At 37.9% G+C, this 22319-nt stretch overlaps 2 protein-coding genes across 3 annotated transcripts in view; one reads left to right on the top strand and one right to left on the bottom strand.

Moving 5' to 3' along the window:
* lrch2 (leucine-rich repeats and calponin homology (CH) domain containing 2) overlaps nucleotides 1-5288 on the bottom strand; it is a 41460-nt gene extending 36172 nt beyond the window's left edge. The window contains exon 1 of the mRNA XM_084731094.1: nucleotides 4958-5288. Within this exon, the coding sequence (XP_084587220.1) occupies nucleotides 4958-5273 (316 nt within the window). The 5' untranslated portion in view covers nucleotides 5274-5288. The remainder of the gene's footprint in view (nucleotides 1-4957) is intronic.
* A 2321-nt stretch (nucleotides 5289-7609) lies between these two features.
* On the top strand, nucleotides 7610-22283 carry LOC146318889 (U2 snRNP-associated SURP motif-containing protein). 2 transcript variants are annotated; one of them, XM_084731092.1, is made up of 23 exons: nucleotides 7610-7742; nucleotides 9670-9754; nucleotides 9945-10056; nucleotides 10658-10767; nucleotides 11307-11374; nucleotides 11467-11582; nucleotides 11666-11730; nucleotides 11810-11975; nucleotides 12067-12266; nucleotides 13550-13593; nucleotides 15820-15924; nucleotides 16017-16083; nucleotides 16658-16827; nucleotides 16923-17085; nucleotides 17548-17627; nucleotides 17733-17820; nucleotides 17907-18035; nucleotides 18193-18382; nucleotides 18708-18788; nucleotides 19072-19135; nucleotides 19234-19372; nucleotides 19687-19797; nucleotides 20653-22283. In XM_084731092.1, exons 2-23 carry the CDS (start codon nucleotides 9677-9679, stop codon nucleotides 20836-20838), a joined length of 2532 nt encoding a protein of 843 aa, XP_084587218.1. In that variant the 5' UTR covers nucleotides 7610-7742; nucleotides 9670-9676; the 3' UTR covers nucleotides 20839-22283. The 2 variants fall into 2 exon arrangements, with proteins under 2 accessions (XP_084587218.1, XP_084587219.1); XM_084731093.1 differs by lacking the exon at nucleotides 7610-7742 and having other exon boundaries at nucleotides 9677-9754; nucleotides 20653-20825; nucleotides 20915-22283.
* Nucleotides 22284-22319: the final 36 nt, after the last annotated feature.

Raw genomic sequence — 22319 nt, 5'->3', positions numbered from 1 at the left:
CACACACACTGGAGCCTTCTGCTGCTCATTAATCAGAGGGAGGCCACCCCATTCTCTGATCTGCAATTAAAAAAAAAAACATTTTAACCTCAAAAATCAGGAATGAGGTGAAACAGGCAGTTAATGTGGGGCGCCATGCTGTTGTCTCAAAGAAGGAATATTCCACAGACTTAGAGCTTCACATTATACAGTACAAGTGAAAAGTTGCACCAATATCAGTAAAATTGCCTCTGATACAGCCTAAAATGCCAGAAATCGTGAGTATGCAAGTCTATGCAACAATCTGATGTCCTGCAATTTATTGTGGCCATATACAGCAGGCCATACAACAATGATAGCAATCACATCACATTCATACAGGGTCGGTAGCATACAGCATAATAACAGCAACAACAACAATAACAACAATAACAATAATTATAATGATAATAATAGTAATTATTATAATTATTATTAATAATTATATTAGAATGGTTATTATATCATAATAATTGTTATTATTATAATTATTTTCTTAATGCATAATAAGTACAATCTGATGTAGTTTGTACTTTTAAATATAAGCTTAGCTTAAATATTTGGAGTAGCCGAAGTTATAGCAACTACCTAGCAACAGCAAGCATGAAACACACTGTTACCTTGAATAAAGTACACATTTCTAAGCATTTGAACATTGTTAGATGCATTCAGAATCATGTAAGAACACAACTCAACCAAATATATAACATGTCTACAGATTTTAATGTGGAAAACATTACATATTATAGCTTTAACACACTGGTATCTCATCAATATTTGTTATTAGCCGATATGCAAAATTCGGGTATTGTAATCGGTGTTGGGAAGGAAAAAACTGCACTGGAACATCTATAATCAAAATCATGTTTAGAAGCATCAGTTATTCCTTTGACTTACAGGTACATTTAATAAAGAGGCTACACCGGCTGACATCCATTTCAAACCCTTCAAATACTAAACTGCAAAGACAGAACTAAGTTAGAACTGGTTTTAATGATTGGATTTGTCTTAACTCATCTCAGAAGAAACTGCCTTTTTAAATGTGAATGAGCTGCTTCTTTTCACAGCAGAGACTGTGGCTGATGTAAACCACCCTTTACTGCGAGGTGTTGATCTCTCTTTACACATTAGAAAGTGAGACTTCCCTCTGGCACACCTTTTATTCGAGGCATTGAAATAAAGATGTGAAAAAAAAAAGTGAAAAAGACTGCAGCAAGCACAGTGACGGATTATTAGTCAGAGTGTAAGCAAGGCATCAAAGGTGTTAGAAATATATACTACTATGTTTGTCTCTTTCGATTATTATCAGTGTTATATGATGCGCACATGGAACTGATTTTTAAAAAAATCTTATATGGTAAATTTGGCCAGTTTTGCTTTAGATAAAGACAAGCTGATCATTATTCCAGTATATCTTAGCAGAAGCATTTCATGTGTACCTTCAGCCCAGCTGTCAAGAAATAGTGCACACTAACTTCCTGTCGTGTCTGTCTTCCTCCTGAAAGGCTGCCTGTGCATAATATTTAGGGTTTTCACACTGTTCAGGCACAAGCAATTTAAAATGGCAGCAATCTAAAATTACGTTATTATATCATATCACATCACAACGTTACTTAATAAAATATGGGTGTAATTTGGCAAGCACTGAGGAAAAAAGCAACGACCTGCATTCATGTATTAAGTATCTGGTTAAAGGTAGAATATGTTGGATTATTTGTAAATGCACCGTTCAAATGTGGCTCCTCCTCCACAGCTCAACAAATGAGAGAGAAGGAGTGAGACACAGAGACTGTGGATTTAAAAAGACAGCACTGTTAGTGAGAACAAAGTAGTGAATAATAGAAATGAAATGTTATTTTCTGATTTTTTTCCCCACAAAAAGCACAGATAAACACGCCCACACCTCTGTATAATACAGGACTTTGTGTGAATGCAGCCAAAGTGATCCTCACTTTGCTTGGCCTGGAAACTCTTTCTGCAGCTCTCACAGGCAGAAAGCAGAGGAAAGAGATGATGAATGCAATGTTGGTTGTTACATTTTTATAGAGGTCTGGGTTGAGTACGCCTCAACGCCGCACAGGCTGAAGCCCAGAGACATCCTGAGCACAGTAAAATATGAGACAAAAAAGAAAATGCAGCCACAGGCCAGAGTCTGTGCAGATACAGATCACCACATACATAATGATTTTACGGTATAATTTTTACGAGTCTATGCATTATTTTTAAGGAAGTATGTATGCCTTTAATGTTAAACAAAGCTGTTTTCTCTCCATGATCTGTCTCCAGAAGTTGGAGCCAAGTTAATTAGTATCTATAATGAAAATATTTCAGTCTACTACATATATTTGCTTTTGCATTTACTTTTCTTTTCAGTCCAGTTTTCAAGACGGTTAGCACTTTGAAAACAGAAGATTGTCTGGGTATGAGGAGATATCAAAATCTTGGAGCAGAAAATTGAACTCCCTTGAGGTAAGAGCTCTCCAACAAGGGCTCTACTCGCCGTGAGCTGCACATGATGGAGTAACACGCCATATGGTATGTCAGAGGAGGAAGCTATCACTCTGAGATCCAGCATCATTTGCACATCCATGCTAATGACTGAGAACGACTAATATTTCAATTACACTATTATTCATTCATGTCTTTCTATACTAACTCACAGCCACAAATATTCCCCTACACAGGGTTCCTTGTGTCAAAATCTTATCAGTTGTGTTGTCTATGATGAGCTCCTTCCTAAAGCATCGTGTCTAATACAAAAGAAAATGTATGACCTGTTCCTGATATAACAGCCAGAAAATGTAACTCTGATACTGACCTACTGACTGATTTCACTATATGACCACATTATTAATTACAAAGAGCAAATGGGTGATTCTCTGAGATACGTCATACCATCACTTATTCTAAGTAGATCTTTAATTTTAAAATCCACTCTACCGTTGTAGCAACCAAGGAAGAACTGAGAGACTCATTAAGCTGAGCTGGCACACAGCACTTTAGATTTAAGATTTAATATTTTGTTTTTAACTACTGCAGGTCAACTCTTTAACTTACCTTCATGCCTTACTCCTACTCCTGTTAGCATACAGTATTTTGCATATCTGAAATTTTATTACACGTAATGTGTTGTCCTTTTATGTCCATTTGATATTTTTAGATGTACTGTATTTTATCCTTATGTGTGCCACATACCAGTGAAAGACAAATTTCCATTATTGCTTTGAATTTGAGTCTGATATACTCACCACTGACCACAAAAGCAGGTCATGAGAACTTTATCTAGCATTGGCCTTCATATCGTATCAGAAATATGCATTAATATTCGATTAGGCTTTCATATTTTTTCTGATTATCCTGTAAATCGTGTACACACTTCAACAAAATTTTATTACTGGTTGCAATTTTCATCTGTTTATTATTCAATGAAAATGTGATGATGGTCAGTAAGGACATGTGAATATGCTAGTTGTCATGTCATTATTTGTATCTGTATCTGCCCAACCAACAAAATCAGCTGTATTCGGATAGAAAACCAGGGGTGTGTGTGGTGGGGTGTGGTTTACACCAGAGGTGACATTAATTGGGCATGCATTTTATTTTCTAACCTTACATTTACTAGCAATGCAATTGTTGTGCCTATAACACATCAAATGATTTAATATTGGACATGTAATTAAATATTTTTACACCCTCAGACTGCACTTTTTTTTAATCTGTTTTTTATTTTCAGTGAATCTAAGTTTTATGAACTATCTGAAGCCTTTCACCACCTCCCCTTTAACTGGGGAATATTGAAAAATCAGAAACTGAAAAAACTGTTTTATAGATTGAAAGATTTTGTTTTCTACAGTAAAGGTACATTAAAGCAGTGACTGATTCAGGTAGGTGTAAGCTTTTTTAACCATGCAGAGGAATCATGGAACTGAATAATAATGTGTAATATCTGGATAAATGAAATATTTTCCAATGCATTATTAGTGCCCTCCCAAATGACATATTCAGATTTGGGTGCATCCCTAATACTTAAAACACAATTTTAAATTAATCATTTTTTAATTAAATTAAAAATTAATATGTTTTATTTTGATTAGCATTATAATGCAGACACCTGGTTCTAACTGGTGGCTTTATAACGCATTCTGAGGTTTCCTTTAATTGAATATCTTTAAAGAAAGTCTGGACATTAAGGAAACCTGATTCAGAGAATCGCCCAAATAAATAGTTCTCAGCATATACATGAAATCAAAAGCAGATCAGAGTCTTCATCCTGCCTGACAGATTACTGTGGGATATATGGGAACATATACACCCAGGCAGGCAGGCAGGGGGGTGAGGCTGCAACTACACTGCATCTTTTGTCTGCATGTGCCGAAAATAAAAAAAAAAAGAGAGGAAGAAGCATGTACGTGAATCACATGCTCAGCACCACAAATGATATACAGTGAGCAAGAATTTACTACTGGCCTCCTATCGGTTCATTCATATTCTGCTCCAGCAGCAGCAGCAGCAGCAGCCCGGTGCCAAATCAACCGCAGCTCGGCGTGCAGACCACCGCACAGCGCCTGACTTACTGGGTGCGCCTGCCTGCCGTCTCATTCATGTGTCTCAGGGGGGGCTGCACTGAAAGCGTCGACCAAAACAACCACACAACAGCAGCCGAGCCCCCTGTGCAATAACGTGGTGTGATATATGATCCAGAGTGGACAGTAATTACAACCAGGATGTATAGAAAGGCAGCTCAGTGGACGGTATATCCCTTTAAATGTGGTCACCTACACGTTAATGCGCCCCTATCCAGAAAATCACACAAAAATCCAACACAATGCAGCCACGCTGCGCTTTTACGCATAAATCCGAGAGCGCCTTTTCACACGAAACACATCTCGTGGTTTCCTCCCTACAGCCCATCCACGCTCCACGCTCAGCAGCCACCCACCTGCTTGTGTTGTATCGGTCAGGTCGTAGCTCAGCCCCGGGTACTCCCTCAGCTTCCTCCCGCTCAGGTTCAGTATGCCGGAGCACACGGCATCCTCCAGAGCCCGGTCCAGGCTGCGGGCCGTGTGGTGCTGCTGCTGGTGCTGCTGGTACTGGCTGATGCCCGGGCTCCAGTGAGGTCCGCTGGGGTAGTGATGGCTTTGTAGAGCCGTGACAGCTCCCACACCTCCCTGACTAGACGCCATTTTCGTAAAAAAGAAATTACTCTTACAATAATAACAGCAGCGCACAGCGGCAGTTTCTCCGCCCATGCGCATAAGGCGTACATACCCGGGACGGACGCTAGGGGATGGGCTTCTATACTGAGGTGGTGCTGCTGCTGATGATGGTGATGGTGATGATGGTGAGCAGGGTATGGTGGCCATTTTAGGCTTTTTACCCTTTCTCCACCTGCTTATACCAAACTCCCAACAGGGCCCCTGTCGCAGGCAGGAGGCAGGGGCCCTTCATGATCCAACATGCAGATTTCCTTCAGTGTGGCTCCTAATGCCTGCAGGACAGATGATGGTTATTGACAAATTATGCATAATCACTATATAAAAAACAATATAAATATTTAAACAGTGCTGAGTGTCATCCATATCCTTAACATAACATAATGCATTAGACAGTCTGTGATGTAGGGTTTTTCAAGTAGGTGTGTAGCACCCATATCCTGTATGCATTATGATGCCATTTAATAAAAAAAAAAAAAAAAAGTAATATTTTGGTGGGCTTTTTGTCATAAATCAGACCAAGTAAAAATAATATTAAGATACTTTCAAGAAAGATTTTTATCTTAAAGCAACACCCGATGCTGTCATGCTAAGGGATAAAAAAAGAGTGTTATTGTTTAAAAAATGAATAAAATTTATTACAATGGTAATGGAAAATATTCATTTGTCTCACCACTTCATTTTTTACACCATCTGAAATGGGAAAATGCTTCCTCTCCTAAAGAACATTTTTCATAAGTTTGTATGTGTGGATGTTACCTTCAATCAACACTGTATCATTATGGAACATCCTATAGGAATTAATGTGTGAAAGGGTGTCGGCATATCAACAGTCTATCAAACCAAACCATCATAACCCTCTTTAGTCACATTTCAGTGTTTGATCAATTGTGTTAAAAGCTGCTGCTGAAGAGATAAAATAAAATAAAATAAAATATTTATCAATGCATTTACAACCCTGACATCTTGACCTAAATACACAATACTAAAAATGTCAAATCCATAACAGCATGGTATTGCTTCAAGGCAAAATGTACATTTTAACAGTTTTCCATTATTTAATTACCAAATAAAAGAACATTTATCAAAACTTAACTCAAAGGAAGTCACCTTCTGGTTAACTTTTTCATATTTTTGGCACTGTGTATATTTGGATGTCTGTTTGATACTTGTGCACCTTAACTGATATTTCATATTTGCACTCTTTATATTTACATTATATATCTCCTACTTTGTTTTGCAACTTCTGCACAACAACAGACCCTTTTCACGGCACCCATATATTGATATGAACTAGCAGGATAAACACAGGTGTTACCAGTGATACCAATTAAGGTCCCATTGCATGTAGTGTAGCTGAAACTCTCCAGTGAGCCAAGATGCACAATAGCTAGAACCTTGACTTTGTTTGACCTGAACAGAAACTTAATTAGTTTCATTGATAACACCTGTGTTTACCATATTATTTCAGGTCAAAATGGCTGCTGTGAAAAAAAACCCTTTTCCCCTCATGATAAATAAAGTCCCAGTTTATCTTGCCTTGTCTTATCATGCATCATAATTTTAATATCATTTGTGAAAGGCAACAACATATTTTATGAACCGTACGTGGAACATGGAAATAAAAAAGAGTGCGACAAAAATATATTGTCACCTACACTTTTTTAAATGTTGTGTATAATAGGGATGCATTATAAATATTGGGGCCAATAATGGGAAATATATATTACTTTTTACCATTCAGATAAAGAAAATGCTCCATATATTTATTATTATATTTGCAAAGTTTTTTGAATGCAATTTACTAGAAAAAAAAAAATTTTGCAGAGCTAGAAAAAAGATGTGTTGAGACTGATGTATGGTTTAATGCATTCATTAGACTGTTTCTGTCATCAGTCAAATGACTGATGATGAGAGTAATCTGAGGAGCGTGCATAACATTTAGAAGTCACTTCATGTTTTTATTAGGGTGAAAGGACCAGACACATAGATGGGTGTTTCACTCAACTACAAGACTTGTTTATACCCATAACTTCAGAAAAGGTCATACTGTGTGTCTGGTGAAACTCTCCTACCAGTAAGGGTTTATGTACAATGAGCAGGTCGTTATTGTGAATTATTTCATGGCTTTGGTCAATAATAACACTGAGGTCTCTTATTTCTGTATAACAAGCCGCTGCTATTCTGATAATAGACTATGAAGGAACTGTAAAATCAGTAAAAAAAATTAAAATAAAATTTGAGATTAAAATTTTTGTAAAATTTACCAAGCAGGCTAATGCACAGTGAACAGGTCACATGAATTTGACTTTATCTCTAAAGTCCTTCATGAATATGTAAGCAGCAGCACAGTGACAGGCTCATTATTTATTATCGTGCGGAGCGGAGCAGCGTCCTCTCTCTACAGCTCCAGCTGCTCCTCTTCATATCTCTCCTCTTCTTAGCCTGTTGTTGTGATAGAAATAATTGTCGTCGGAACCACAATGGTGAAGCAATAGCATGACTCATTTTGTAAGTTACAGTTTTAGCTATGTGCATGCAGTGTGGGTTAATAGTCTCCTCCTCTGTGCGGTCAGTCCGGTGTTTTTTTGCAGAAGCAAATATGAGACTGTTATGTTAGCTAGCAGAGTTAGCAGATGTTAGCGATAAGAAAGGGGTCTTTTCGTCTGTGGGTGATTGGGTGACGGTGGACGGGGAGATATCAGCTGTGTTTAACATACAAATGTTAACGCTGAGTTAGTTTACCACATCACTTGAGTCGAGGCTAAGCTAAACATTCATGCTAGCTAACGTTAGCACAGTGCAATGATAGCAGCTTATATTTAGTCCAGCAGGCCTTTTAAACTGTTTGTGCTATAAACAAGTTAACTAATGAGCTGCAGCACAGGACATGTAGGAGGTTAACTGAGTGGTATTATCAAGTTGAAACAGCCACATTATATAATAAGGTATGTCTGCTTGGCTGCAGATAACTTATTAAAAGAGTGTTAAGTTTCCATCTCATCTGAACATATGTTGTGTCTGAGGTATGAATAAAACTAGCTAGACTTTGCTTTGTGTTGTTCAGATGTGCAAAGTTTCAGTTTTGCAAAGTCCTGCTTTGTGCTTTACCTGTCACATGGCCTGTATGTATTATTTGACCAAAGACTGGATACCTGAAATGATACATATGAAGTTAAGTGACTCAACAGAAAACAGTTCATGTCTGCTGTGAGTCCCACCCTGTCCCCCCCCAGAGGACCAGGGAGGTGTCTTATTATTAACTGTTCCCCACTGACTGAAAGTGATGTACAGTTTGTACACACAAGGTAAAGGATGCACGATAAATATCAGGGCAGATAAATTGTCAGCCAATAATGGGAAATTCCCAAAAATGAGAAAAAATGTTTTGTTATTCCAGTCATTAAATTATACAGGGTTACTATGGGTGCTGGAAATCCTTGAAAACACTTGAATTTCAATGTAGTGTTTCTGAGGTTTGAAAAGTGCTTGGACTTGGATAAACTGCTTGAAATTGCATTACTTTCATAATAAATCGACACCTGACTGAATAATTTACTTTTTAGATAAAGAAACAAAATAAGTTGGGTACTGGCTCAGCAAAGTTATGTAGGGTGTCACATCTACTTACAGACAGGTCACACATTTTGAAATATAAAACTTTATTAAGTTTACCTTTTGTTACCCCTCTGAAGAATGCTATCAGAAAAAAAAACAAAATTTTTTGTTGTTTATAGCACAATAACAGGAGATTTAATGTGATGGAGAGGTGAAATAATAATTTTAAGTATACAAATATAAATATCTAATTTGCCACAGTTGTAAAGTGCTGGAAAAGCTTGAAAATGCACTTTGAAAATTCTTGTTAAGTGCTTGAATTTTACCTCGGAAAAGGTGTACCCTGATTATAGCAGTTAAACATCGGCTATAATAATATGTGACATATATTGACATTTTATTTCAAAGCATTTAATATGAATTCTTAGACAAAGTGTTTTATAAAAGCCAGCCTATATTTGTGTTTTTTTATGTACTTTCTGAGGAAAAAACTAAATCAGGTTCAAAACTTTGTTTTTGTTGTGATAGCATTGTCAGATTTGGCCCAGTCATCTTTATGGAATATCAAATCATCCATCTTTTTTGTCACTGCATCTGAGCCTTTCTTACGCTCAGGTATGCATAAACTACAGGTTATAAGAATATACTTTTAAAATAAAAAAAGTGAAATTATTTGGTGTTTTATTTGCCATAAGAAGCAGGTAATTGAAGAAAGAGGTTATCAGTATCAGCTGAAAAAAATCCCTAAAATGGTATCATTTCATAGACTGAACAGAAATGTTACTGTGATTCTTTAAAAAAAAAAAAAAAAAAAATTAAACAATTAATACCGTAAAGTATGAAAAAAGTGATCTTTCCATTTTTATTTATTTATTTGCAGTTTGAGTATGGCAGACAGAAAGGGAAAACCTGTCACTCCAATCAAAACTCTCACAAAGAAAGACAAAGAGGAGCGCAAGAAAAAGGTAAGGTTGGTGTTGTTATGACATGATATGATTTAGTGGGGTTTTTTTGTATTTATAAAATGGTGTACATAATTCTTATTATAAAAATATGTGTGAAATAAACCCATATTAGTAATTGCCAATCTTAAAACTTTGAATTTGATCAACAGTGAACTGAGAGAAGACATAAAATACGTGTGTGATTTTCCAGGAGGAAGAAAAAGCAGCAGAGGTTTTTGAAGAATTCTTGGCATCATTTGAGACCAGCGAGAAAAGTGGAGTGAAAACTTTTGTCCGTGGGGGTATTGTAAACGCACCTAAAGGTCAGCAGCCAGGACTTAATGACTTTCAATCTAGTTTTATGATAGGACGCAGCCACGTGTGTTGCAATAATGTTCATCTTTTTCTGCATGGCATGTCTGGACAAAAGATGAATCATGAGTTATCTGTTAAACTGAATGACCTGGACACCTTAAGAGAACTGAAAATAAGTATTAAAGAATGTCAGGCTGACTCCACAGTGAAATATTCTTATATATTACCATATTCTTGAATGGTTTAATAAAATTCATTCACTCTGGGGATCCATAGTCAGCGTCCATTATCATTATAATTCAAGTTATAAAGTCAAATAATGAGGAGTTCTCAACTTACTGTACTGTTACACAAAAATACATTCCCTTATTTAAATCTTAACTGCAGCAAGACTGACACTCAAAAAGAAAAAATCATATCCGTCATTCTTGAAACCACGGCCAGTCTGTGTATCTTATTCTGCAGGAAGCTGTTCAGATATCCTGCTGACCAGCAAAAGGACAGTGTTGAGAAAACACCCTTGTCCTGTTTTTATAAACTTTAATTACTATAACCTAATGCACTGTTGGATAGTTGGTCAGTGTTCAGGGATCACTTTTTTTTTTGCAGAGGAGGAAGCGGCAGAGGTGAAGAAAAGTAAGCTGTATCGACCTGCTACGAAGTTAGTCCCTGTGTCCCAGCATGTCTCACCAGTGTCATCTGCTGAAAGCAAAAAGACTGTAAGTTAGTACTCTGATGTTTGTGTAATGGCCATATCAATGCAAATATACTATTTACACTCATGTTTAAAGATCCCCTCCAGACTTACATTCAGACATACATACAAACTGTCTGCTTGGAATAATAATGTGCGTCTGATATGTCTTTTGTCCACAAGAAAAGTGTAATGTCCACATTAAAATCCTTAGTGTCATCTACTTGTTCTACCTCATTAAAAATTCCAGAATGTATGAATATGCTATGTTTGTTCATTTCTAAAATTTTTCTGCTGATCAGAAAATGTCTTCACAAATTATACTTGTAGGCCGACTCCTTAAAATCAGATTTTCAATGACCTTGTAGAAACTTTCCTCTTTCAGCAGCTGAATGTAAAGACTTGTAGTGTCAAACTCTGCACATACACCATTCTGCACAGTGACACTCAACTGTAGGAACAAGAACAAAACATTTTTGAGTGGAGGTCTTTAAACATTGCTCATGATCTCTGTAATTAATGAATTGTAATAATAACTGCAATGGTTGCCTGTTTGATTAACAGACATTTAAAAGAAAGACAGAAGAAAAGAAAAAGAGTAATCTCGAACTCTTCAAAGAAGAACTTAAACTGTAAGTCTTTTTGCAAGTGTGCATGATTCAGCTCAGTTTGTTGATATATTGGTGGCAGATGTAAGTCTATGTTTATGTTTTGAAAAATGCAGAATACAAGAAGAGCGTGAAGAAAGACATAAAAGGAAGAAAAATGACCCTGGTGGAGCAGGAGGAGGAGGGGGAGGAGGATATGGAGATCTGGACATACCATTGTCAGGACGATCAAGTATGACTTCAAATAATTTGTTTTATTAGTTGAAATTGGTTATCTTTAGATCATGGAAACCTCAATCCTGTTTTTCCCTACAGCATTATATGATGACCTCACAGTGCCAACTACCACTAACCTCTACATTAGCTGCATTAGCCCAAAGGTAAGGGAGCACACTAACTGTGGCTCACCACAACATAGATGTACAATTGTCACTCTTCATTTTTTGCATTGTTTTTCAGATGAATGAGGAGATGCTCTGCAAAGAGTTTGGGAAGTATGGCCCCCTAGCCAGCGTGAAGATCATGTGGCCCCGAACAGACGAGGAGCGCTGCAGGACGTCCAACAGAGCCTTTGTGGCTTTCATGACACGGAAAGACGCAGAGAGAGCCTTGGCTGCACTTGATGGTACAGTTGAGAGGTTTGATTTACAGACTGCATTATCCCCATTACTGTTATTGTATGCTCACTGACACTGGCTGTGATGTTTGTATTGTAGGTAAAGTGATTATGGGGTTTGAAATGAAACTGGGATGGGGTAAACCAGCTCGCATTCCCCCTCAGCCACTCTACACACCGGTGGGGGTGAGGGCCACACCGCCACCCCCATCTGGTCTGCCTTTCAATGCTCAGCCAAGGGATCGATTCCGCAATGACTTCACCAAGCCTCTGGGCATGTCCAAAGGGGACCTCGACAAGGTAACATTATCAGCTCTCTGAGGCGTCTACATGATCATTATGTCTCTGCAATGTGGAGTTTGATATTTAGGTGTATTGGGTGTTAGGTGCATTGGGATGTTTGTGTTTGTGTATTGGAGGAGGAATTACAGTCTGTACAACAATGTTAAAATGAAGGGATGATGAGCCTTTAGAGAAGGTTATCTTGTATAAGAAGCAGTGCTCCACTCTTTCTCACACTTTCTAGAAAAATGCACACACTAATAATTTGGCCTTTATGATAACTTAAAGGAATACTTCAAATTATTTGAAGTAGGGTTGTATGAGGTACTTGTGTCAGTGTGTGCAAAAGGTATTTTATCTACTTTAATAAGGCCCATCTAAAAAGCCAATATCAGTTTAAGTGTATGCTATATTTAGAATATTTTCACTGCTTTCCTACCTTTCCATCAGACAGCCTTCACCAATGAGAACCCACTCTTGTATAAACCAAATATTGCTCTCTCTCATTCAATGAGGCTTCAGTGGCAAAATCAGTCATTTTATCTTGCAGAGAATGGGAGTTTCTGTCTACTGTTTCCTTGTTGACTTGTGTGACTTCAGTGAATCTGAACTAACGTTAACCTACCCAACTAATAGATTAAGGCAGTGGTAGACCAGAAACTCCTGTGTTCTATGAGGTAAAATTACTTATTTTGGCCTATAGAGTCTTGTTGAGAGAGAGAGATTGCTTAGCGTCTGTGTGTCGACTGGCATCTACCACAGGTACTGTCTATCGATAAGCACCTCATACATCTCCACTTCAAATAATTTGAACTATCCCTTTTAAAATACAATAATATCAAACCACAGCCGGTCCTGCAAATGATTAAGAATAAATCTACATCTAAGAAGCAAAACTGTAATATGTCATTAATCATTCTAAAAAGTTGTGAATCATGTTATTATTATGTTGCATGTTTGTTCATTCTTTTAATTGATCACCTTGTGTGTGTGGTGTCATTAGAACATGCAGGGATATGGCAATGCACAGTTTGACTGTGTATGCACCATGTTAATTTAAACGTTATACTAATGTTAATATAAGCTCTTAAATCTTTGAGATAAATTAGTTTAGCATGTAGTGTAGATGGTTTAGCATTTTTAGAATAATTAGGTGGAGCACTAAAGCAGTAACCCTCTCCCCACTTCACTGACTATGAATGCTATCATGGTTTTCTATGCTGTATGTATCCTGCAGTGTTTCATCTGTACAAGTGCTCATTTTTTAATATTTTCACTATTTGGTTTGACTTCACAAACAGACTCTGTCCGAAGCCGTAGTCAAAGTGGTTATCCCAACCGAAAGGTACACACACTCTTCATACTACGACTGACCAGCTGTTACAATACAAGTGTAATAGGACAGAGGCTGTGGTGCACTGTTCTTGTGTCCATGCTGATTATTTCAGGCAGGAGGTTCCATTCCTAAGAGCTGTTAATGCATTTGACATGTACGACATGGTAAACAACCCAAAACTCTTTGGAGTGTTTCACCCAGTTACCACCTGGTATTACAATAGAATCTGTATCCGGGTACGTTATTCAGATAATATACAATCACATCTTCCCTGTGCATTGTTAATGTGTTCTTGTTGTCCGCAATGAGATCAGATCTCTGTCCTCCAGAGCAAAACTTATGTGCGAGTTATTAAAGGTCGCTGCAAGTCTGCCCCAGACTCCATTTAATAATCACAGCGTTTTGTGGGTTGTTGAGTTACGGGTGAACTTTATAAAGTTGCTGAAATGCTGTCTATGACAAACCAACAGTACATATATTAAAAATCACAGAGGATAAAGACACAATAATTGTGGCTCTCTATAACACTTACCAAAAGACAACACACAAACAACAAGACAGCAAGTGAAAACAGTACAATCAACATTAACGTCCTTATGTGCTACTATTAAAAGAGACTCAAATACTTACTAATAAAAAAAAAAACGATTGCTGTGGCTGTTTTTAATTCATTTATATATAGAAAAAAAAAGAGGACCCAAGATACTTCTCTTTGGCATCCCACATGATTGCTGACGCAGAAAGTGTCCCATAAACGTCAACGAATGAAACATTTGAGTACGATTTGATATGAATGACTGCGCTCACCCTGGTCAGCCCACTAAAACCCATGGCCCTTGCTTTCATTGAATAACACAGATGTCACAAAATAAATGTATAATCAGTGGTTAGAGGCATGTGTCTTTCCGCCCTTCTTGCTTGCTCACTCTCTAAATTCTCTCTAAATTAATGTTATGTTTTGTATGGATGCCAACATGTACAGATTACATTTACACCTCCCTAAGATTAAAACAAAACATGAGCCAGACTACCTCCAGATGTCAGGCAGATCTGATCACATTTCAGTCAGAATGCATTTACACCTTAATGCATTAACATGCATTTTACCTTATCCTGATAACGTGTCTGGATACAGAACGCATTTTAATACCTTGTGTACGTGGGGTCTTTGACATCTGCAACTCAGGACTGAGGGCTCTTATTGCAGATATCAAAGGTCCCCCTGGCCTCAGATTTACATACAGTGAATGTAGTTTGTATTCTGTCTAGACACCGATATTTTCTCGTTCTGGTTTGCTCAAATACGTCAGATAATTCATGTTGTTCCTATCATAATATTAATGTGTGTCATTGTGAAACATGAATATTGATAGACTTTGTAAAAGACTGTTAGAGCCACTGATTTATACCAACATCTTTGAGCCCTGGGTTTCCAATGGGTTGGCTGAGACACTGCAGACGGATACAGCTAGAAGGCAGATAGATTTAACATTAACCTAAGTCAGACAGTGCCAGGAGTAGATTCATGCTAGTGTCATAAATCAAAACTAGGTACTGCTTCAGGTTAGAGTAGTGAGAAATATGAAAGTGTTAACTGCAGTGGTAGATCTGACACAAAATCACCAACACTGCATGAACATACTGAACTGTTCAGGCCTGAAGCCCCAGTCCACAGTAACCACTCTACAGTGTCTAGCTGCCTGTGGAAATGTTGTCACCCTGATGCCGATTTATTATCTTGAATAGGTTTTACTGTCTGAAAGTACACATTTTCAGGCTATTACATCAAATCTACTAAATTTGGTGCCCTTAAAACTAAAAACCATCCAAGTATGAATTTTATAGCTGAAAATCTGTTTAGTACAAAATGGCTAAACTTAAACTTTGGACTGGGGCTTTCAGTTCTTAAAAGTTAAGTCAGTGTTCATGAATTGATATTGTGATTTGTGTGATATCTTTTACTCCTTTCATGGACACAGTAACCCAGGACTATTAAAATATGCTGAATCTGTATCTGTCACACAGTGACTATGCAGTTTTATCCAGTGTTTTATAGTGTCCCATGGGCTATTACCTTATTATATTTTAAACAGTGAATGCTACGACATGGAATGGTGTATTAGCGATCAGCCTGCAGTTTGCATGGGCCACTAGCTGAAAGACTGAAAGAGAGACGAGTGTGCTTTGAGAGTTTTGACACAAACTCTGCTCTGATACAGTCTTTTGTCCCCGCAGGAATCTATTATTCCTCATTCACAGGATGATAGAGTTTGTGGTGCGTGAAGGCCATGTGTTTGAAGCCGTTATAATGAACAAGGAGAAAAACAATCCAGATTACAGGTGAGTGTTGCCATAGCTGGTCATGTGTTGGTCTTGTACAGTAAATGACCCGGATGGGTACATGTTAAATTTGCTCTTTATTTTTGTCTCAGGTTTCTTTTTGACAACAAAAGCCAAGATCACGTGTACTATCGCTGGAAACTTTTCTCCATCCTCCAGGTATGATTTTACTGCCAAGAAAAAGCTGCAGCTGACAAGAGGGAAGAACTAAAAACTGATAGATGCTTTTACTTCATGAGAAGGAAACCCCAATGTATCTCAGATTTTCCCAAACTCACAAAATGACAGAGTAAAAGGCACACCATATTTTCTCAAATAGTGACCAAGGCCTTTATTTACCTCAACCACAGAAAGTGACAGAGCTTTATTTGAAGCAGGGCTGTATTAGAGGCAGGCTTTTAATTCTACCTTCCTCTGTTTGGTAAGTGTAATGGTGATGTTGTGGCACACAGCGCATAATGAGAAGCAGAAAGAAACTCTCAGCACCATCAGCAACCAACTCTGAAATGGTTAAAACCACAAACCGGCACGAAAATGACAATTAGGCTACATAAACCTCCATGTTCTGAACAGACTCTTTAGCAGATGTAGATGTTATGGCAATTCATGATGTATTTTTGTAAAGTTGAGTTCTGTCAAATTTTTCTTTTGTGCCTCGAGCTGAAAACATTTGGGAGCCCGTGGTGTATTTGTATGCGAGTTCCCTTGAACTTCGTCCTTATACTTTACACAGGGAGAGTCCCCGACAGAATGGAGGACTGCAGATTTCCGTATGTTTCGGGGAGGCTCCATATGGAGACCCCCTGTCCTAAACAACTACTCTCAGAGAGGTGAGGATGGGGCAGAGGTGGAGGAGGATGCACCCCTTGAGGAGGAGGTGAAGAAAGGGCAGCTCAGAGCTGAGTGAGTATGTTTAGCGGGCATAATAACATTTATCTTTGTAACTTTAGTTGAATTGGATGTAGACCTCTTGTTATTCCTCTGTAAACATCATTCAGGCACAGACAGAGGCTGGAGACATTACTTAAAGAGCTCAGTCCAAGCAGAGAAGACATCGCCAACGCCATGCTGTTCTGTCTGGAGCGAGCGGACGCAGCAGAGGAAGTCGTGGCACACATCACTGAATCGTTTTCACTCCTTGAAACGCCGCTTCAGAAGAAGGCTAGTTTATATAACTCTTTATATAAGCATTAGTCTGTATATAAATAAAGTTGCACGAAACAAAATATTGAAATACATAAATAATTGTATAGTTACTTTATCATTCAGTTACAATTCTATTTAATTATTTATTTACATAGACTTTTGTTTATCCATAGATTCATTTGCAGATATAAATAAATGAATATGTAATAGATTTGTATAAAATAAGTATAAAAAAATAGATACAGATGAATACATGTTATATAAATATACAAATGTGTAAACACATAAAAAATCAATGCATAAATCCACTAAAAAGTAACATATGCATTGTCTCATTAATTATCTAATTTATTTATGATGACAATAAAGCTTTGAATTACATAATTATTTATGTATTCATTTGTGTAGAAACAGAGAGCTGATTTCATTCACATCTTCTTCCCCCTTTTTTTTCTTTTTTTGTCTTCATTCCCACAGATTGCCAGATTGTACCTTGTATCTGACATCTTGCACAACTCATGTGCCAAAGTAGCTGGTGCATCATATTACCGTAAATAGTACGAGAACTTCCCTTAATTTTTCCCTTAACTTAATTTTAGCTTTTACACTTTTATCCTGATTTATTTCTTCTACATCTGATAGTCCGTCTCTTGCCTTTTCAGTTTTGAAACAAAGCTAAGACAGATATTTGAAGACCTCAACGCAGTACACAAAAACATACAAGCCAGGTTGCAGGCTGAACAGTTTAAGGTAATCAAGTCTTTCATTTGCATCACATACATTTACCAAAAATAGAGCAACAACAACAAAAACAATTTCATCTTCCGTCTTCACAGCAAAAGGTCATGAGTTGTTTTAGAGCTTGGGAAGACTGGGCCATTTATCCTGAGCCTTATCTAATCCAGCTTCAGAACATCTTTCTGGGCTTCACCAAAGCGGTGGATGAGCAGAAAGAGACGGCAGAGGTGAGCTGAATATTTTTATTATATTACATATTACTATGATATTATATAATGGGCATTATTAGATTAGATTGCATTTCAACACATTTCAAAAATGTTCATGTTGCTGAATATTTAAATATAAAGAAGATCCAAACTTACCTTTTCTGTCTCCTTGTAGGAAGTGTCCTCTGATCTTGATGGTGCGCCAATGGACAGCACAACTATAGACGGGTTACCTTTGGATGGAGCTCCTGAGGACGACCTCGACGGCTGCCCCCTGGGCTGGGACCCTCTGGATGGAGTCGCTAGTGATGACATCGATGGTGTTCCCTTAGGAGTCACCATGGATGACATTGATGGGATGCCCTGTGAGTTCACCACATGTATCAAAAAAAACACATCTTTTCCAGTTCCTAATCAACTACAGTGTTAGATCAATACACCATGGCAACAGGACATGAAAATATCACATTTTTCCTATAGGTATTAATAAAGTCATCCAAGCAAGCAAGATATAAAAAAACATAAAATAAATTACAAAAGAGTAAAAAATGAAAAGGATTAAGACCACCAACCAATCAGTAAAAAATGTAAGACATGAGAAGTTAAAAAAAAAACAACTGTAATCACAGCGTGTCTCTTAACTTGGAGACTCGCCCTTGTCCTGACCAAGCTGTCTTTTATGTTTCTTAGTGGATGAGAGCAATGTTCCGCTCACCGGAGTGCCTTTGTCTAAGTGGGAGAAGACAGGTGATAGTGGGACATTTTCTCAAGGTAACAAAGGTCAAGATGCGCTCTGTATCAAAGTTGTGATAGTATTTTTCAGTGGTTTTTATTTTTATTTCATTTTTAATTTTCGTTTTCAGCTCAGATCATGTAGAGTTTTGACAAATTTCACCAAATTGGAAAAAGAATGAAGATAAGGACATTTACTGCATAATTTTTTATTTTATTTTAGTTAGTTTTGCACACACACAATACTGTTTCAATTAACTCTAATAATGTTGCTGTGTGCTTCCACTGTGAACCTGGTCAATGTTTTTCCTTTCTTTCTAAGCCAACACTGAGTCAAAGTGGGACATGGTGGTGGAGCGAGACAGTGAAGATGAAGTGAATGTAAAGTAAGGACTCTGTAGTTGGTATCAGTGCCACACAGGATACATGACCAGTCAAATGTTTTTTTTAAGATGTATTGTTTTCCTCTCCCTCCTGGTGACAGTGTCAACTCGCAGGATGGAGACGAGGACTCGGGGAGTGACAGCAGCGATGACTCCTGCAGTCCGCCCAAATATGACAGTGTGGACATCCAGACATTTCAAAAGTCTGAGAGCAAAAGGAAGAGGTTGAGAGAACTGGAGGTGATGTAGATGTTTTCCTGTGCTATTTACACACTTACTTTAAAAAGTCATTCTTCCTGTCCACCTCAGTATCCTGTTGAAGAAATATACTGTATTTAATTTGATAAGGAAATGTAGCTCTCTTGCAATTTTTTATTTGTTCTAACTGTTGAATAGAACAGTTAGAGCAATAGCTGCATTAGCATATTCTAATTTCCTTAAATTTACATTTTACCCTATAGGAAGCTGCCTTCTTATGGCAGTATCTTCAATCAAAAATGTGTCAGAATTATAGATAATAAATAGACAGAACTGATTAAATTTATCTGACACAGGTCAAGATCATGAAGATTCAAGATGAGTTGGAATCTGGCAAGAGGCAGAGGAAGTCTGGAATGAGCATCCAACAACAAGTGGAGCACTACAGGAACAAACTGCTACAGAAGGTGGGCTGCTACACAGTTTTATATCAGTGTTTAATGTTTAATTTACCTTTGAGTTAAATAGGAGGTGTCCTGGAGCCTCATTTATAAAACACACTCACTGACTCAAGTATGAATTACAAGGAAAACCACTCATAAGTAATTATTTATAAAACCTTACTGTAATTTATCTTATCTAAAGTAAAAATGCAACCATCACTGATGTGTAATAGAAATATTTCTTTAATCTGTAACAGTATAGGGCAAAATTAACAAAAGTGCTTGTTGTTAGTACATTAAAATTAGATTATGAAAATTAGTCATTTTGCACAGAGAAAACACTGTTACTGAAAGCAAAGCCCTCAAAACCAGACAGCCAATGTGGAACACAGTCACAGGGCTACCAGTTTCAGATCTGCAGATTTAGTCCAATGCATCTACATGGTGGGAAAGTCTAGCTTCAGTTTCACCTCGCTGATGTTTGTGTGTCATGTTCATATTTCACAAGTTCAACATTAAAGTAAGAACAAAGTTTACACTTCCCCAAGTGTTATCAGTGGTTCTTTGCTTGTTAGTTTGTAAGACTTCATCCAAAGGAACAACCACAGGTGTTGATAAGGACTGAACCAAGATGCTTTTTGACACAGTAAATATTACTATTTCTACCTGTAGGTGTCAGTGTTGATGTTTTTCAATTACTGAGGGTGGAACAGTTTAGCAGGTGTTGGACTGGTCTGACTCCCCCTCGTGGAGAGCCTGCAGGCTATTGGGTGTGAGTGTGACGCCTGAGTTACAAACCAAGGTCATGTGATGTTTGCATCTTAACAGGAAAATACTTTATTGGGGTTGTTTATTGGGATGTTTTACTGACTAATACAGGAGTTTGAAAAGGATGAAGAAAAGAATGAGCCATCAAAGTCAAAAGACAAGTCAAAGGATGACAGAAGGGACAAAGAAAGGAGGAAAAGAAGTGAAGACGCAGACAGAAGACGACGAAGGAGCAGAGATCCTGATGACCAGTCCCGAAAATCGAGGAGCACCTCTCCCTTAAAGCAAGTGCCATGAGGTGGTTTTGTGTATAATGATGTATTCGTCCTTATTGTAATCTCAAAGTCAATATATGTTCTGTCTGTTCTAACAGGGCAAGGTCTCCCAAACAATCCAAACGTTCCCGATCACCATCTCCAGACAGGAAGGCAGGGAAGTCCAGGTCACGGTCGCCACATCGCTGCCACAAGAAGTCAAAGAAGAGCAAACACTGACTCTCAACTCTGGACCTTGTCATCTATTAGCCTGCTGGTGTCCACAGGTCACATTTACCCCTTTTCTTCCAAATACGCTCTTGGTTCTTGAACCAGTTCCTGTCAAGATTCGTGGAACATTGGTGCTATCTACTAGGGCTGAACCCAACCCAGAATTTTGTCAGTTGAATAGGATTTGACTGTTCAATACGAAGATTTTTCAGTTCAGCGCACATTTAAGTCCCTGCATCAGCCTACATGAGTATGTCTTACCTCATATTTTAATGCCTTTCTTCGTCATCTGTGAAGTGAAACATCAGATTTCCACACAGTCAGAGAAAGTAAAAGTGTACTTCGTTGTGCATATAGTTAAGGTATGAAAATCCAGGTGCAGCTCAGACCGTCTCTTGTGGCTGCTCACAGTTGTCACCCACTGCACGGTGTTAACCTGCACTCCCTTTCTATCACTCCTCTCTGCTTCCGTCACAGTTACTTTTGTGGTCATTTAGCAACTTGGTTTGAAAAGTGAACAGCCTGCCGTGCTGTTCCATTGCTCTCTGTTCAATCCATGCAAATTTTGTCTCAGCTTCTCTTGTCAGTTAACCACCGTCCCATGCTGTCATGTGGATTTTTAAAAAATAAATGTGCCAGCTAATAAAAAGATATTTAGGTTCTCTATAAGTCATCATAGAAGCATTGTCCCTGTACATTCATGTAAGCTTCTGACTTTTATCTTGTTACTGTAATGCACACTGATGAAAAAATGACAACTTAGTTGAAGAATCTCAGCCAACTGAGGGGTTTTTGGCTAACAATTTGAAACTTTGACTTTCAGGAGGCAGCCCTACTACCTAGCATACCAGTGATTCCACAAGTTTTGAGTGGAACCATTGAAATCACAGATGCATCATCAATTGTGGCAGTTTGTTCCAGCCAACTTTTCAGGTTCTGAACCTATTTATTGTTGGTAGAAATGCTCAGAACGGTTCAAAAATAGGTGTTTGAATTGGAATGGAAACAATTCATGTTGGTGGAAAAGGGGTACCACTGCACCCTTGCAGCGCTCTTCAAACAGACTGACATGTCTGCTCTCTTTGTCCCAGCTTACACTATCCTTGCAAGACTCCGCATCACCTCTTTTGTATGATGAAGTTTGAACACTGTAACTAATTATATATATTTTTGTTTTAATGTTTGTTTTTAAAATGATAACCAGAAATCTGCTGCAAAGTTCTGACACTAAATAAATCACTGCTGGTGATGAATGTGTATGTGTGTGTGGACATGATTGGTATGGTCGGGTAT

This window comes from Lutjanus erythropterus, chromosome 11, assembly GCF_056507025.1.
Source record: "Lutjanus erythropterus isolate fLutEry1 chromosome 11, fLutEry1.hap2, whole genome shotgun sequence".
NCBI lineage: Eukaryota > Metazoa > Chordata > Actinopteri > Lutjaniformes > Lutjanidae > Lutjanus > Lutjanus erythropterus.
Note: the sequence above shows the minus strand (reverse complement) of the source record. Positions and strands in the feature narration are given on the sequence as shown.